At 35.4% G+C, this 18725-nt stretch overlaps 2 protein-coding genes and 1 long non-coding RNA gene across 5 annotated transcripts; 1 reads left to right on the top strand and 2 right to left on the bottom strand.

Moving 5' to 3' along the window:
- Positions 1–1412: 1412 nt before the first annotated feature.
- Positions 1413–13486, top strand: LOC134294466 (uncharacterized oxidoreductase YjhC-like). Of its 3 annotated transcripts, XM_062965620.1 has the most exons (14): positions 1413–1494; positions 2430–2579; positions 4054–4138; positions 4233–4306; positions 4397–4456; positions 6131–6238; positions 6488–6544; positions 7075–7205; positions 7533–7587; positions 9343–9435; positions 9557–9691; positions 9783–9884; positions 11121–11285; positions 13146–13486. In XM_062965620.1, exons 1-14 carry the CDS (start codon positions 1432–1434, stop codon positions 13260–13262), a joined length of 1395 nt encoding a protein of 464 aa, XP_062821690.1. In that variant the 5' UTR covers positions 1413–1431; the 3' UTR covers positions 13263–13486. The 3 variants fall into 3 exon arrangements, with proteins under 3 accessions (XP_062821690.1, XP_062821692.1, XP_062821691.1); XM_062965622.1 differs by lacking the exon at positions 13146–13486 and having other exon boundaries at positions 9783–9939; positions 11121–11260; XM_062965621.1 differs by lacking the exons at positions 1413–1494; positions 2430–2579 and adding an exon at positions 3403–3414.
- On the bottom strand, positions 4201–6231 carry LOC134294469 (uncharacterized). Its single transcript, XR_010001356.1, has 2 exons — positions 6113–6231; positions 4201–4448 (listed from the first exon to the last, which is right to left on the bottom strand). It is a non-coding gene; the product is annotated as an uncharacterized LOC134294469 (long non-coding RNA).
- An 853-nt stretch (positions 13487–14339) lies between the features above and the next one.
- Positions 14340–18674, bottom strand: mrps16 (mitochondrial ribosomal protein S16). The gene is made up of 3 exons (XM_062965627.1): positions 18515–18674; positions 15253–15513; positions 14340–14674 (listed from the first exon to the last, which is right to left on the bottom strand). Exons 1-3 carry the CDS (start codon positions 18525–18527, stop codon positions 14550–14552), a joined length of 399 nt encoding a protein of 132 aa, XP_062821697.1. The 5' UTR covers positions 18528–18674; the 3' UTR covers positions 14340–14549.
- Positions 18675–18725: the final 51 nt, after the last annotated feature.

Here is an 18725-nt window from a genome sequence, read left to right as displayed (position 1 = left end):
CTTTAGGCCCCACCCCCTTCATGCCACAGTTCTTCCATACTGCCTAAAAAATACAGGAAATAACATACTAACTACCACCAATTCCTCAATACTTTATATCAATACACTTTGCCACCGCAACACGTGGCCAGGCACAGCTAGCAATCTATATATATATATTGAATGCATTTTTATTATATTATTATATTATTATTTATGCATAATTTTAAATTCATTTTTAGCTTTAATAATGTATGTATGCATTTTATTGCATCGTTATCATATCATTATCATTGTATTATTATATTATTATTTATGCATAATTTTAAATTCATTTTTAGCTTTAATAATGTATGTATGCATTTTATTGCATCGTTATCATATCATTATCATTGTATTATTATATTATTATTTATGCATAATTTTAAATTCATTTTTAGCTTTAATAATGTATGTATGCATTTTATTGCATCGTTATCATATCATTATCATTGTATTATTATATTATTATTTATGCATAATTTTAAATTCATTTTTAGCTTTAATAATGTATGTATGCATTTTATTGCATCGTTATCATATCATTATCATTGTATTATTATATTATTATTTATGCATAATTTTAAATTCATTTTTAGCTTTAATAATGTATGTATGCATTTTATTGCATCGTTATCATATCATTATCATTGTATTATTATATTATTATTTATGCATAATTTTAAATTCATTTTTAGCTTTAATAATGTATGTATGCATTTTATTGCATCGTTATCATATCATTATCATTGTATTATTATATTATTATTTATGCATAATTTTAAATTCATTTTTAGCTTTAATAATGTATGTATGCATTTTATTGCATCGTTATCATATCATTATCATTGTATTATTATATTATTATTTATGCATGATTTTAAATTCATTTTTAGCTTTAATAATGTATGTATGCATTTTATTGCATCGTTATCATATCATTATCATTGTATTATTATATTATTATTTATGCATAATTTTAAATTCATTTTTAGCTTTAATAATGTATGTATGCATTTTATTGCATCGTTATCATATCATTATCATTGTATTATTATATTATTATTTATGCATAATTTTAAATTCATTTTTAGCTTTAATAATGTATGTATGCATTTTATTGCATCGTTATCATATCATTATCATTGTATTATTATATTATTATTTATGCATAATTTTAAATTCATTTTGCATGCATCAGTACTTAAAAAGTTTGGTTTATGTTGGGCTATTTTGCCCTGGAGGCAGTGGGCGGGGTCATGCAAATTCCACGCATGCATAATTAATAGAGAGAGAGCAAAGTGCAACAGAGACCCTTCTGCGCCTGCGCAGTTTTGGAAAGCAGCTGTAAGGAGCCTCTCTATGACGTCACGCCGTCGCTGATTGGATGTTGGTCCTGGGAGTCCTGCACCAATGAGGAGAGAGGAAGGGGGCGTGGCCAGGCGAGCTGCTCTTCCTTGCAGAGAAGGTCCAAAGGTAAACATCCTGCAATGCATTTAAATTAAAATTAATTAAAATTGCAATGCTTTATTATCCTGCATGCCTATCCATAGCAGCTTTCTGGATGGCCATCTGTTGGGAGGGCTTAGATTGTGCCTTGGGGAGTGAGGGTTGGACTGGATGACTTTGTGAAATGTATGCCTTTAATAATAATAATAATAATAATAATAATAATAATAATACACTTTATTTATATGGAGCTCTGTTTACCTTCCTGCCGGAGCAGTACCTATTTATCTACTCGCGTTTCCATGTTTCCGAACTGCGAGGTTGGCAGCAACTAGGGCTGACCTCTTTGTAAAATGTATACCTTTCATAATAATAATAATAATAATAATAATAATACACTTACTTTATATGGAGCACTGTTTATCTTCCCGCCGGAGCAGTACCTATTTATCTACTCGCGTTTCCATGTTTCCGAACTGCGAGGTTGGCAGCAACTAGGGCTGACCTCTTTGTAAAATGTATACCTTTCATAATAATAATAATAATAATAATAATACACTTTATTTATATGGAGTGCTGTTTACCTTCCTGCCGGAGCAGTACCTATTTATCTACTCGCGTTTCCATGTTTCCGAACTGCTAGGTTGGCAGCAACTAGGGCTGACCTCTTTGTAAAATGTATACCTTTCATAATAATAATAATAATAATAATAATAATAATAATAATAATAATAATAATACAGTTCATTTATATGGAGCTCTGTTTACCTTCCTGCCGGAGCAGTACCTATTTATCTACTCGTGTTTCCATGTTTCCGAACTGCGAGGTTGGCAGCAACTAGGGCTGACCTCTTTGTAAAATGTATACCTTTCATAATAATAATAATAATAATAATAATAATAATAATAATAATAATAATAATAATACACTTTATTTATATGGAGCGTTGTTTACCTTCCAGCCGGAGCAGTACCTATTTACCTACTTGCGTTTGCATGTTTTCGAGGCGATGATGGCAACGTCTCGCCAGATCAGCATTCTCATCATCGGTTGTGGAAATCGAGGGAAACGCTACTCATCTTATGCTCTGTGCCATCCCACGCGCATGAAGGTAATAATAATAATAATAATAATAATAATAATAATAATAATATTTCCTGGTGCCGTGTCATGGACGTGCCTCTCGTCATGGCTTGAAACTAGTAATAATAATAATAATAATAATAATAATAATAATAATAATAATAATAATACATCCAATGCGCATGAAGGTAATAATAATAATAATAATAATAATAATAATAATTCCTGGTGCCGTGTCATGGATGTGCCTCTCATCATGGCTTGAAACTAGTAATAATAATAATAATAATAATAATAATAATAATAATAATAATACATCCCACGCACATGAAGGTAATAATAATAATAATAATAATATTTCCTGGTGACGTCTCATGGACGTGCCTCTCGTCATGGCTTGAAACTAATAATAATAATAATAATAATACATCCCACACGCATGAAGGTAATAATAATAATAATAATAATAATAATAATAATAATAATAATAATATTTCCTGGTGCCGTCTCATGGACGTGCCTCTCGTCATGGCTTGAAACTAATAATAATAATAATAATAATAATAATAATAATAATAATATTTCCCGGTGCCGTCTCATGGACGTGCCTCTTGTCATGGCTTGAAAATAATAATAATAATAATAATAATAATAATAATAATAATAATAATATTTCCTGGTGCCGTCTCATGAACGTGCCTCTTGTCATGGCTTGAAACTAATAATAATAATAATAATAATAATAATATTTCCTGGTGCCGTCTCATGGACGTGCCTCTCGTCATGGCTTGAAACTAGTAATAATAATAATAATAATAATAATAATAATAATAATAATAATAATACATCCCACGCGCATGAAGGTAGTAATAATAATAATAATATTTCCTGGTGCTGTGTCATGCACGTGCCTCTCGTCAAGGCTTGAAAATAATGATAATAATAATAATAATAATATTTCCTGGTGCCATGTCATGGATGTGCCTCTCGTCATGGCTTGAAACTAATAATAATAATAATAATAATAATAATAATAATAATAATAATAATAATAATATTTCCCGGTGCCGTGTCATGGACGTGCCTCTTGTCATGGCTTGAAACTAATAATAATAATAATAATAATAATAATAATAATAATAATAATATTTCCCGGTGCCGTCTCATGGACGTGCCTCTTGTCATGGCTTGAAAATAATAATAATAATAATAATAATAATAATAATAATAATAATATTTCCTGGTGCCGTGTCATGGACGTGCCTCTTGTCATGGCTTGAAACTAGTAATAATAATAATAATAATAATAATAATAATAATACATCCAATGCGCATGAAGGTAATAATAATAATAATAATAATAATAATAATATTTCCTGGTGCCGTGTCATGGACGTGCCTCTCGTCATGGCTTGAAAATAATAATAATGATAATAATAATAATAATAATAATGGATTTAAATGTTTATATTTGATTTGTAATTTTCCCCCTTTTCGATCAGGTCGTTGGTGTGGCCGATCCCAGGTCTTCGGCCAGAAAAGAGCTCCAAGAGATGCATCCCATGGACCCGGCCAATGTCTTTGACGGTAAACTGTCAGGAATGGTGGGAGTTGCAGTCCAAAACACATGGACACAATTATACACGGCGTTATAATTTTGCAAAATCCTTTATCTTTTAAGACTGGAGACCCGCGGCCGAGAGAGAGAGGTTTGCAGACGCCGTTCTCATTGCAACACCAGACCGGCTCCATAAGGTAAGGCCAGTGTGTCTACATTGTAGAATTAATGCGGTTTGACACCACTTTGCCATCGCTGAAGGAGACTTTGCTTCTGTTTCTCTCTAGGCGCCGGCGGTGGCTTTTGCCCACAAAGGATATCACATCTTACTGGAGAAACCTATGGCAGTAAGGGATTATTATTATTATCATTTATTATTATTATTATTATTATTATTATTATTATTATTATTATTGTTATCATTGTTATCATTTATTATTATTGTTATTATTATTATCATCATTGTTATCATTTATTATTATTGTTATTATTATTGTTATTATTATTATCATCATTGTTATCATTTATTATTATTGTTATTATTATTGTTATTATTATTATCATCATTGTTATCATTTATTATTATTGTTATTATTATTATTGTTATTATTATTATCATCATTGTTATCATTTATTATTATTGTTATTATTATTATTATTATTATTATCATTGTTATCATTTATTATTATTGTTATTATTATTATTGTTATTATTATTATCATTGTTATCATTTATTATTATTGTTATTATTATTGTTGTTATTATTATTATCATCATTGTTATCATTTATTATTATTGTTGTTATTAATATTGTTATTATTATTATCATCATTGCTATCATTTATTATTATTGTTATTATTATTATTGTTATTATCATTATTATAATCATTTATTTGTATTATTATTATCATTTATTATTATCACTGCTATCAGTTATTATTATCATCATTATTATCATTTATCATCATTATTATTGTTATCATTATTATTGTTACTATCATTATTATCATTTATTATTATTGTTATCATTTATTATTATTGTTATCATCATCATCATCATCATTTATTAGTATTACTAAGTTGGATACCCGGTGTTTCCCAGATCATTTGAAAAAGTGAGGGATTATTATTATTATTATTATTATTATCATGTATTATTTTACTATTATTATTATCATTTGTTTATTATTATTATTATTATTATTATTATTATTACTACTATTATCATTTATTATTATTACTAGCTTGGGTACCTTGTGTTTCCCAGGTCATTTGAAAAAGTAAGGGATTATTATTATTATTATTATTATTATTATTATTATCATGTATTATTTTACTATTATTATTATTATCATTTGTTTATTATTATTATTACTATTATCATTTATTATTATTACTAGCTTGGGTACCTTGTGTTTCCCAGGTCATTTGAGAAAGTAAGGGATTATTATTATTATTATTACTATTATTATTATCATTTATTATTATTGTTACCATTTATTATTATTACTAGCTTGGGTACCCGGTGTTTCCCAGATCATTTGAAAAAGTAAGGGATTGTTATTATTATTATTATCATTATTATTATTATTATTATCATTTATTATTATTACTAGCTTGGCTACCCGGTGTTTCCCAAGTCATTTGAAAAAATAAGGGATTACTATTATTAATAATAATATTACTATAATTATTATTTTATTATTATTACTAGCATTGCCCGGGTCATTTAATAATGTACGTATGTATTTTAATGCATTGTTATTATATCATTATCATTGTATTATTTTATTAGTATTTATGCATAATTCTAAATTCATTTTTAGATATTGCTAGCATTAATAATGTATGGGTTCATAGTGCAGTCTGGGTGTAGGCGGGAACACCGGGGTGTCCGTGGTGGAGGAAAAACGGAAAATCTCGGACGAACTTCTAGGTGGGTCACGACATTGCCAAAACACATAAAATACTTAAAATAATAATTTTGTTGATATGTTTTACCTTGTTTCCTCTTCGCAGACCACCCCAGAGGACTGTAAAGAAATCGTCCAGGCGTGTCAAAGCGGACACGCCATCCTTGCCGTGTGCCACGTCCTGCGCTACCACCCGGTTGTCCTGAAAATCAAGGTACGACATCTAGTATTAATGGCAATAACAACCTGTGCTTTTCAAAAATATTTATGCCGACGATAGCGTAATCACCGCCCAAGCAGAAGAGCTTTGAAATGGTCGAGCAGAAGCTTTAGGTGGTCTTACTGCCTATTACGGGGAAAAGAGTATATACAGTACTTTGTGCATTTGATAAGCTGTAGAAAACCATTGCAATTTTGCAGTAAATTTTTACAATCTATGTTCTTGTTTTGATTCCCCGCTTAGGAGCTACTGGATTCGGGGCTCATCGGAGACATCTGCCACATTCAGCATTTGGAACGGGTTCGTGACCAAAAATGCCATTAATAGGACCCATTAGGAAGTGACACTTTTTTTACTTAAAGTAGTTAGAACTTCTTTCTCTGCTACTTTTAAACCGCAGTCCCCCCTGTGATATACGATCACAGATTCTCTGTTCCTTACCGGGACACAGACTACATTAAATAAGTCACCAAACTTATTTTAAACTGACTCAAAAGTGAACAATTGATCCCCTCAACCTAGGATCAGTCTTCCTTGTGCCTCATCGGAGCACAGACTGAATCCCTTTTTTAAACTCTGCACTTCTTCAACAAAACGGCAGTTGACTCCGCCTACTTCTCCATGGCAACCAGCCTCTGAGTGCTGAGAGGCAACAACTGTAATACTTACCCGTTTAAAACACAAACACACAATTAAACATAACATTTGTAAACCAAAAATTCGTACTTCATTACAAGCGGTACCTAAATTTCCTACTCGACAGATGCAACTGTCTTTCGGGCTGCTTAGGTCAACAGCAAGCCTTCGACAACACGTCCTTTTCTATCCAGGTGGGATTCTGGCATTTTGCGCACTCTTTTGTGCGCGGGAACTGGCGCAACGAAGCGGAGAGCTCCTTCTCCTTGCTGGCCAAGTCGTGCCACGACCTCGACCTCATCAATTTCTGGATGGGCGGCAAAAGGTAAACACAAGGCAGGGCGGACCGAAAGGTCGCAGGTTCGAATCGGAGGAGCGGGGGGAGCGCCCGCTGTTGGCCCCAGCTTCTGCCAAACTAGCAGTTCGAAAACATGCCAATGCGAGTAGATCAATAGGTACTGCTGCGGCGGGATGGTAACATTGGCGCTCCATGCAGTCATGACCTTGGAGGTGTCTACGGACAATGCCGGCTCTTCGGCTTAGAAATGGAGATGAGCACCAACCCCCAGAGTATGAGTAGATCAATAGGTACTGCCCTGGACTGTAGAGCAAAGTGACTACAACTCCCTTTCCTCCCTGTCTTTTCTTCCAGATGTTTGAAAGTGTCCTCTTTTGGGAATGTCTCCCATTTCACAAAAGGGCACCAGGTTGGTTGGATTTTCCTCTCCTAGGCCCATCTGGCCCAAATTGTTCCGGGTTTTAGCCTGCCACTTTTGGACTCTTGCTTGCTGAGGTGTTCCTGCGAGTATCTCTACAGATCTTAGGAAGTGGTTTCTTGATTTAATTCATTGTCATGCTGGCTGATATGGGCCGGAGATGTCTCTACTTTGGTCCTTTCATTGCTGGCTATTCTAAAGTATTCTAAAATGTAAACAATACCTATTTATTATTATTATTATTATTATTATTATTATTATTATTATTATTCTAAAATGTTAACAAATGGAAGCTTTACCTATTTCAATATTATTATTATTATTATTATTATTATTATTATTATTATTATTACTGTATATATTCCAGTATAAGCCTAGTTTTTCAGCCCTTTTTTTAGGACTAAAAAAGCCCCCCTCGACTTATACTCGGGTGAGGGTCCTGGTTGGCTTATATTTGGATCAGCTTATACTCCAGAATATATGGTACATTTATTATTTTTCTCTATTATTATTGATATTATTACATTTATTATTTTTCTCTATTATTGTTGTACTCTATTATTGTTGCTACTATTACATTTATTTTACTCTATTTTTATTATTATTAATACATTTATTATTTCACTCTGATATTATTATTATTACATTTATTGTTCTACTCTATTTATTATTACACGTATTATTTTCCTGTATTAATTATTATTATTATTACATGTATTATTTTACTCTATTATTATTGGTATTATTACATTTATTATTTTACTCTATTGTTATTGCATTTATTATTGTACTCTATTATTGTTGCTACTATTACATTTATTTTACTCTATTTTTATTATTATTAATACATTTATTATTTCACTCTGATATTATTATTATTACGTTTATTGTTCTACTCTATTTATTATTACATGTATTATTTTCCTGTATTTATTATTATTATTATTACATGTATTATTTTACTCTATTATTATTGGTATTATTACATTTATTATTTTACTCTATTGTTATTGCATTTATTATTGTACTCTATTATTGTTGCTACTATTACATTTATTTTACTCTATTTTTATTATTATTAATACATTTATTATTTCACTCTGATATTATTATTATTACGTTTATTGTTCTACTCTATTTATTATTACATGTATTATTTTCCTGTATTTATTATTATTATTATTACATGTATTATTTTACTCTATTATTATTGGTATTATTACCTTTATTATTTTACTCTATTGTTATTGCATTTATTATTGTACTCTATTATTGTTGCTACTATTACATTTATTTTACTCTATTTTTATTATTATTAATACATTTATTATTTCACTCTGATATTATTATTATTACGTTTATTGTTCTACTCTATTTATTATTACATGTATTATTTTCCTGTATTTATTATTATTATTATTACATGTATTATTTTACTCTATTATTATTGGTATTATTACCTTTATTATTTTACTCTATTGTTATTGCATTTATTATTGTACTCTATTATTGTTGCTACTATTACATTTATTTTACTCTATTTTTATTATTATTAATACATTTATTATTTCACTCTATTATTTCACGGATGCCTCATTTAATGTAATTTTTTGGTATGTATTTTTACCACTCTCGGCTTATACTTGAGTCAATGATTTGCCAGTTTTTTTTTTGTGGTAAAATTAGATGCCTCAGCTTATATTTGGGTCGGCTTATACTCGAGTATATACGGTATTATTATTTCAGCCCAAAGGAGCCTCCAGCCGGTGTTGGGATTGTTTGGTGGAGCCAACCTGTCCGTATTCTGCTCAGAAGGTCTACCTGGAGCCCGCCAAAAAGGTGGGACTTATAGTTTTGCAAGGTCTCGCCAAACTACAACTCCAAGGATCCCATAGCGGGACCAATCTGCATTATTTCAGCCGTGTAGACGCGCTCCCTGACTCATTGGCCGGCTTTCTAGGGCTACTTTGATTGGCCGGTGTCCGTCGTTTGCAGTGACGGCACCTACGACATCGAATCCCTGACGGACGCCTTGCGCCGCGGTCCTTACGGGAGGTGCGTCTACGAGTGCGACAACGACGTCGTCACCAACCAGGTACGATTTCATGTCTGTCTATTTAAAATAAGATGTTAGATTGTATCATCTTTAAAATAATAATAATAATAATAATAATAAATCTTTCCAGGTGGTCAACATGGAGTTTGAAGGAGGAGCCACGGTTGGCTTCACCATGGTGGCCTTCACCGAGAAACTGGGCCTGCGGAAAACCACCATCTATGGGACGAAAGTAAATTATTTCCATTGGATCGACTATACTTGGGATTAATTAATTTATTCACACTGTTAGTTCTAAGTAAATATATTTCTCATGGTGTATAGACAGTGGAATTAAAGTGCAGCCTGGCTCCGCCCACTGTTGTCATCACATACCGTTGGCTCCAACTGCCATTGGCTCCACCCACCATTGGCTTTGCCTACCATTAGCTCCACCCACCGTTGGCTCCAACTACCATTAGCTCCACCCACCATTGGCTCCATCTGTTAGCTCCACTTACTAATGCCATCTACCATTAGCTCCACCCAACGTTGGCTCCATCTACCATTAACTCCACCCACCATTGGCTCCAACTACCATGTAGCTCCACCCACCATTGGCTCCATCTGTTAGCTCCATTTATTAATTCCGCCTACCATTAGCTCCACCCAACGTTGGCTCTGTCTACCATTAACTCCACCCACCGTTGGCTCCAACTACCATTAGCTTCACCCACCATTAGCTCCACCCACCATTGGCTCCATCTGTTAGCTCCACGTACTAATGCCGTCTACCATTAGCTCCACCCAACGTTGGCTCCATCTACCATTAACTCCACCCACCATTGGCTTCAACTACCATTAGCTCCACCCACCATTGGCTCCATCTGTTAGCTCCATTTATTAATTCCGCCTACCATTAGCTCCACCCAACGTTGGCTCTGTCTACCATTAACTCCACCCACCGTTGGCTCCAACTACCATTAGCTCCACCCACCATTAGCTCCACCCACCATTGGCTCCATCTGTTAGCTCCACTTATTAATTCCGCCTACCATTAGCTCCACCCACCATTGGCTCCTCTGTTAGCTCCACTTATTAGTTCCGCCTACCATTAGCTCCACCCACCATTGGCTCCTCCTACCATTTGCTCCACCCATCGTTGGCTCTGTTTACTATTAGCTCCACCCACCGTTGGCTCCATCTGTTAGCTCCACTTATTAGTTCCACCTACCATTAACTCCACCCACCGTTGGCTCTGCTTACATTTAGCTCCACCCACCATTGGCGCCACCTGTTAGCTCCACCCATTAGTTCCATCTACCGTTAGCTCCACCCACCATTGGCTCCGCCTCAGTGTGAGAGAGGCCTCAGTATGAGCCGGCCTCATGTGTGAAGCTCCAGTGTGAAGGCTGCTGTGTGTGAAGCTCCTGTGTACGTTCGGTGTGAGAGAAGGCTCTGTGAGAGCGAAGCTGTTTATCTTTTTCAGGGAGAGCTCCACTGCGAAGGCGGCGGGCCCGTGGAAGTCTTCCGTTTCCTGGAGAAGGAGAAAACCACCTTTTTCCCAGAGAAAGTCTCCTCCGTCCCGGCGAGTTTGAGTGCCCACGATGGTGCCGACTTCTACTTGATAGAGAGCTTCGTTTCGGCGGTAGCTGTACGTTTCCCCAACCTTTTCGCCTTTAATTCTCTTTAGTTTAGGTTAGCAGTTAAGTGAGTGATTGTGTGTTTCCTGTAGAAGCCTTTTGAGCCAGAGGCGGAGCTCAAGTGGCAGTTGGGTTCCCAACGAAGTGAGGAAGCCAGAAGACAGCTTTGCTCCTTTGCTTTAGGTTTTCAACCAGTGTTAAATTATTTCCATTGGCTCTACTATACTTGGGATTAATTGATTCACACCGTTAGTTCTAAATAAATGTATTTCTCATGGTGTATAGACAGGAGCATTACAGTGCAGTCTGGCTCCGCCCACTGTTGTCGTCACACACCATTGGCTCTACCTATCATTAGCTCCACCCACCACTGGCTCTATCTGTTAGCTCCACCCACTGTTGGCTCTGCTTATCATTAGTTCCACTCACCATTGGCTCTGTTTACTATTAGCTCCACCCACCGTTGACTCTACTTACGATTAGCTCCACCCATCATTGACTGTACTTACCATTAGCTCCACCCACCGTTGACTCTACATGCCATTAGCTCCACCCACTGTTGACTCTACTTACGATTAGCTCCACCCCCAGTTGGCTGTACTTACCATTAGCTCCGCCCACCGTTTACTTACGATTAGCTCCACCCACCGTTGACTCTACATACCATTAGCTCCACCCACTGTTGACTCTACTTATGATTAGCTCCACCCCCAGTTGGCTGTACTTACCATTAGCTCCACCCACCGTTTACTTACGATTAGCTCCACCCACCGTTGACTCTACATGCCATTAGCTCCACCCACTGTTGACTCTACTTATGATTAGCTCCACCCCCAGTTGGCTGTACTTACCATTAGCTCCACCCACCGTTTACTTACGATTAGCTCCACCCACCGTTGACTCAACTTACAATTAGCTCCACCCACCGTTGACTCTACTTACCATTAGCTCCACCCACCGTTGACTATTTACCATTAGCTCCACCCACCGTTGACTCTACTTACCATTAGCTCCACCCACCGTTGACTATTTACCATTAGCTCCACCCACCGTTGACTCTACTTACCATTAGCTCCACCCACCGTTGACTATTTACCATTAGCTCCACCCACCGTTGACTCTACTTACCATTAGCTCCACCCACCGTTGACTCTATTTACCATTAGCTCCACCCACCGTTGACTCGACTTACCATTAGCTCCACCCACCGTTGACTCTATTTACCATTAGCTCCACCCACCGTTGACTCTACTTACCATTAGCTCCACCCACCGTTGACTCTACTTACCATTAGCTCCACCCACCGTTGACTCTACTTACGATTAGCTCCACCCCCAGTTGGCTCTACTTACCATTAGCTCCGCCCACCATTTACTTACGATTAGCTCCACCCACCGTTGACTCAACTTACGATTAGCTCCACCCACCGTTGACTCTACTTACGATTAGCTCCACCCACCGTTGACTCAACTTACGATTAGCTCCACCCACCGTTGACTCTACTTACTATTAGCTCCACCCACCATTGCCTACCTTTAGCTCTACCCACTGTTGGCTCTACTTACAATTAGCACCACCCACCGTTGACTCTACTTACCATTAGCTCCACCCGTTTACTTACGATTAGCTCCACCTACTGTTGACTCAACTTACAATTAGCTCCGCCCACCATTGACTCAACTTACGATTAGCTCCGCCCACCGTTGACTCTACTTACCATAAGGAAGGTCCAGCATATAAGGAAATGTGTATATCGAATGTGCGTGCATTAATGCAAGCTACTTGTTTGTGTTTGTAAACAATCCTTACATGGAAGACTGGCTCTTGGCCTTCCATAGGTTCTGAACCTTTGTTTACATTTTTCTGCACAGGAGAATAACCCGTCTCTGATCCAGACCGGTCCAGAAGATACTTTGCGTTCCCACCTCCTCGTATTCGAAGCAGAGAAATCCCGGCGGGAAAACCGGGTTGTGTTCCTCGAGCGATGACAAGGAGACCAGTTTGGGAATATTCCAGAACCAATCCGGATCAGCATATACTTTCGAATGTGTTTACGGACCAAACTTGCCCAAAGTTTACAACTGAATGCATTCGATGCAATAGTATTGCAACACAGCTAGACTAATTTACACTTCCATTTGATTCATATGCATTATGTTAATGTTTTAATTTTAACTATGTCTTTTAATAATCTAATATTTTTATATTCTAACTCTGGGTCAGAACTAAAATTTATTATTATTATTATTATTATGGCTTTTCTGAATTGATAAAAAGCAGTGTTTTGTCGAAGGCTTTCATGGCCGGAATCACTGCGTTGCTGTTAGTTTTGTGAACTGTCTGGTCATGTCCCAGAAGCATTCTCTCCTGACGTTTCGCCCACATCTGTGGCAGGCATCCTCAGAGGTTGTGAGGTCTGTTGGAAACTAGGCAAGTGGAGTTTATATATCTCCAGGTTGGGAGAAAGAACTCTTTGTCTTGCAGTGTTGCCATTGGCCAGCTTGATTAGCATCGAATAGCCTTGCAGCTTCAAAGCCTGGCTGCTTCCTGTATTTCCTGGCAGCATTTTTTGTTTGGGGGGGGGGGGGAATCCTATGTCGGGAGGTGTTTACTTCTGGAACATGGCCAGACGGCCCCGAAAACTCACAGCAACCTGATCAAAGCTTTTAGAATTTTTTTTTAAAAAAAATACTGGTCACCGGATTTGCAGTTTCAAAGCCTGGCTGCCTCCTGCCTGGGGGGGAATCCTATGTCGGGAGGTGTTTATTTCTGGAACACGGCCAGACAGCCCTGAAAACTCACAGCAACCTGATAAAAGCTTTAAGAATTTTTTTTTTAAAATACTGGTCACCGGATTTGCAGTTTCAAAGCCTGGCTGCCTCCTGCCTGGGGGGGAATCCTATGTCGGGAGGTGTTTACTTCTGGAACATGGCCAGACAGCCCCGAAAACTCACAGCAACCTGATAAAAGTAATATTTGAAATAGAAACATAAAGAACACGAACTCCCACCCAAACTTTTAAGGAACTTTTAAGGAACTTTAAATGAGTGCAGTCTTTAAAAAAATAATCTCAAGTGTCCCGTTTTTAATATCCTTTTTAGTATTTCACAATCTGCAGAAATGTACACAGAACCGTCCAGTGAAGAATCAAACTGTTTTAAATCCTCGTTGTAATAAAGTACTACAACTCTTCAAACTCCGGGAACTGAGTCTCCTGCAGCACTTCTGCCCTTTGAGCGGATACGGAAAGTTCTTTGCAAATGTCCATTTGGGTTTCACTCTTTGATGGCAACCGGCTCTTCCTCCGCAGCAGCCCTTTCGGCCTCCCGGGCTCTTCGCCTCTTCGCTCTTTCCGCATTTGTGATGGTCATGGGATGGAGAGGAAAGAACCCAGACAGCCCTAGGGAACCAAATGTACACCTTATTATCATTTAGCAACCCAATAATTATATTATTATTATTACAGAATATTACAGAAGTTTAACCACCTCATAACCGTTTGTAACCATTAAGCGAAGTGCCTTTACCAAGTTATCTGAAACCATCAAGCTCTGTACCTGCAATTTATTTATTCTAATCAAGCCTCTGTCATACTCTCATATTAAATTAAGCAACACCAACATCTGAAGTAAAACAAATAGAGAAAGCTTAAAGGAACCAGTGCCATCTGCCTGACGTCTCTCCATTGGTGGCAGCGAAGAAGATAATCAAACAAATCATTAATTAACATCATCTCTCATAAGACATCTTCATTAAGTGGTGGTATCTGTGTGTGTGCGTGTGTGGGATCAAAAGGGTTCCATCTCGGCCACACGTTCCCGTCAGACACCTCACCTCTATACATATTGGTGGCAAAGCCGAGGGATTCTAAAGGGATTCCATTCCCTGCTACATCAAGTCTCCACGTTAATTGGTGGCAGCGGTGGGATTCAAAGGGGATTCCATCCTCTGCCACCTAAGTTCTTTACACCATATTACCTAAAAGTTTTTCCATAGGTTTGCTGAGGAGGGCCCCGCTGGCGATCCAGTATTTGATCCGCTCGATGTTCAAGCCCACGATCTTCTCCCCGTGGTCATTGGGGAGCGGGTCGTAGCAGCCGACCTGCTCCAAGTACTTGCCATCCCGGGCCCGCTTGTTGTGCGCGGCAACGATCCGATAGTACGGCCTGTTGGCGCAGCCCCCGAGGGCAAAGCGGATGACGACGTGGAGGTTGTAGTACTGCTTCAAGAGGGGCCGCCCTGCAAGCGAGACCACGGATATGTTCTCTCTGTACATAAAATCAAAGTATGCCAGGAAGACACCATTCCAATATGTCTCCTGTGTCAATCTATATATATAAAAGAGTGATGGCATCACGGCAGCGGACAAAACAACAAAAGTAAACACCCCACAACCTCGAAAATTGACAACACAACCCATCATCCACGCCTCTAGGTTGATACAACAAAAAGAAAAGAAAAATAAAGTCCTAATTAGAGAGAGAGGAATAATTGCTTTTATCCAATTGCTGCCAGTTAGAAGGCTAAGCTCCTCCAACTTGGTCTCCTAGCAACCCAATAAAAAACAATTAAAAACACTAAAAAAATAATACAAGAAAATACTATAATAACAGAAAATAACTAAAAAATAATACAAGAAAATAATAAAATATAATAAATAAAAATATAATTTACAATGAAATTAATAAAAACATTGCAAATAACGTCAAATAAAAATTACACAACAATTTTTAACCAATATCGCCACCACTTTGCCACAGCAACGCGTGGCCGGGCACAGCTAGTCTATATATATAAAAGAGTGATGGCATCAGGGCAGCGGACAAAACAACAAAACTACAGGCCCCCCAACCTTGAAATTTGACACCACAACCCATAATTCACGGCTCTAGGTTGATACAACAAAAAGAAAAGAAAAATCAAGTCCTAATTACAGGGAGAGGAATAATAGTTTTTATCCAATTGCTGCCAGTTAGAAGGCTAAGCTCCGCCCACTTGGTCTCCTAGCAACCTCCTCAGCCCAGGGGACAGGAAGACTTAGGCCTCACTTAGGCCTCTTCCACAGATTATCAGATTTTAACTGGATTATATGGCAGTGTAGACTCAAGGCCCTTCCACACAGCTATATAACCCATTTAGAATCTTATATTAATCTGCTTTGAACTGGATTATCTTGACTCCACACTGCCATATAATCCACTTCAGTGTGAATACTAAACATAAAGACAACCATACAACAGACATTCAATACCACCACTACCTCAACAATTTCTCACCAACACCACCAGACAAGCCACAGCAGCGCGTGGCCGGGCACAGCTAGTATAACAATATAATAATATATAATACTAATATTATGCTATCCTAATATAATGTAATACAATATAGTAATACTGTAATAATAATACACTATTATAATTGTATATTATATTTTACATGTAATGTTACTCATAATATTGTGGTATAGTACAATATAGTTATCTATATATATAAAAGAGTGATGGCATCACGGCGACCCACAAAACAACAAAACTACAGGCCCCCCAACCTCGAAATTTGACAACACAACCCCTCATCCACGCCTCTAGGTTGATACAACAAAAAGAAAAGAAAAATAAAGTCCTAATTAGAGGGAGAGGAATAATTGCTTTTATCCAATTGCTGCCAGTTAGAAGGCTAAGCTCCGTCCACTTGGTCTCCTAGCAACCCAATAAAAAATAATAAAAAACACTAAAAATAATTAAAAACACTAAAATATAAATACAATAAAATACTATAATAACAGAAAATAACTAAAAATAATACAAGAAAATAATAAAATATAATAAATAAAAAGATAACTTACAATAAAAATAATTTAAAAATACAAATAACGTCAAATAAAAATTACACAACAATTTTTAACCAATACCACCACCACTTTGCCACAGCAACGCGTGGCCGGGCACAGCTAGTATATATATATAGTGTTTATATTGTGCTATGCCAATAATATAATATATTGTATATGCATATATTGATAATATTATAATGTAATACAATATAATAATAAACTATTATAATTGTATATTATACAAACAACATAGAACAAAACATAAACAACATAATACAAATCACACTATAAAAAGATAAAACAGTAATACAATATATCAATTAAAACAAAAATACAGGATAAAAAATTGCTTAATAAAAACATTATACAATACTTAAAAACATTAATAATACATATTGTATTATAATAATACATTATTATAATTGTATATTATATTTTACATGTAATGTTACTAATAATATTGTGGTATAGTACAATATAGTTATATATAGTGTTTATATTGGGCTATGCTAATATATATTGTATATAAATATAATGTTGATAATAATATAATGTAATATAATAATACACTATTATAATTGTATATTATATATTACATGTAATATTACTAATAATATTGCAGTATAGTGGTATGGTACAATATAGTAATATATTATATTATGCTATAATATATTGTATGTACAATATATTCGGAGTGAGAAGGGCGGAATATAAATGTTGCAAATAAAAAATAAAAAATACAGAAATAAATAAAATAATGAAATAAAATAATAATACAGAAATAAAAAATAATAATACAGAAATAAAAAATAATAAAACAAAATAGTAAGACAGAAATAAATAAATAAAATAATAATTCAAAAATAAATAAATAAAATGGCAAGGCAGAAATAAAAAATAATACAAAATAAATAAATAAAACAGTAAGACGGAAATAAATAAATGAAATAATATCACAGAAATACAGAAATAAAATAATAATACAGAAATAAATAATAAAATAAAATAGTAAGACAGAAATAAAAATAAAATAATACAGAAATAAATAAATACTAAAATAAAATAGTAAGACAGAAATAAAAATAAAATAATACAGAAATAAAAAAATAGTAAAATAAAATAATAATATAGAAATAAATAAATAATGCAGAAATAAATGAAATAATACAGAAATAAATAAGTAAAATAATAATAATACAGAAATAAATACATATAATAAAATAATAATATAATAGTTTACCTTACATATAAATGGCAAGAAAGGCAAACTATTCCTGCCATTAAAAAACCTTGGAAATATTAAAATATCATGGTCAGATCTTCCCATCCAAAGACCAACCAGGCCTGTCCCTGCTTAGCTGGCAACATTAAGATGACATCGAGCAATTAATAATCAATCTCACTTACCCAATTGAACCATAATGGAGGGAAGAGAAGTAATTAGATATTCCTAATTCGTCTTCTCTGTCGAGAAGTTACTTTCAAGCAGACCAGAGACCTCGAATTACAACCTCGAGGCAAAGGCAGCCATGTTGAACTCACTGCGCATGCGTAGAATGCTCCCCCAGCGTTAGCAAGCATGGCTTTCGCGCTCCGGACCAATCGGAGAGCGAGACGG

Source organism: Anolis carolinensis, unplaced genomic scaffold (assembly GCF_035594765.1).
Source record: "Anolis carolinensis isolate JA03-04 unplaced genomic scaffold, rAnoCar3.1.pri scaffold_15, whole genome shotgun sequence".
Lineage (NCBI taxonomy): Eukaryota > Metazoa > Chordata > Lepidosauria > Squamata > Dactyloidae > Anolis > Anolis carolinensis.
This window is presented reverse-complemented; position numbering and strand designations above follow the sequence as displayed.

Excerpts from the sequence above, each read along its gene's own strand:
- LOC134294466 (XM_062965620.1), top strand. The coding sequence starts at position 1,432 with ATGAGGAGAGAGGAAGGGGGCGTGGCCAGGCGAGCTGCTCTTCCTTGC. Across the intron at positions 9,692-9,782 it reads ACGACGTCGTCACCAACCAG|GTGGTCAACATGGAGTTTGA; the intron begins GTACGATTTCAT and ends AAATCTTTCCAG. Across the intron at positions 11,286-13,145 it reads GCTTCGTTTCGGCGGTAGCT|GAGAATAACCCGTCTCTGAT; the intron begins GTACGTTTCCCC and ends TTTTCTGCACAG.
- mrps16 (XM_062965627.1), bottom strand. Across the intron at positions 14,675-15,252 it reads ACCTATGGAAAAACTTTTAG|GGCTGTCTGGGTTCTTTCCT; the intron begins GTAATATGGTGT and ends TTGGTTCCCTAG.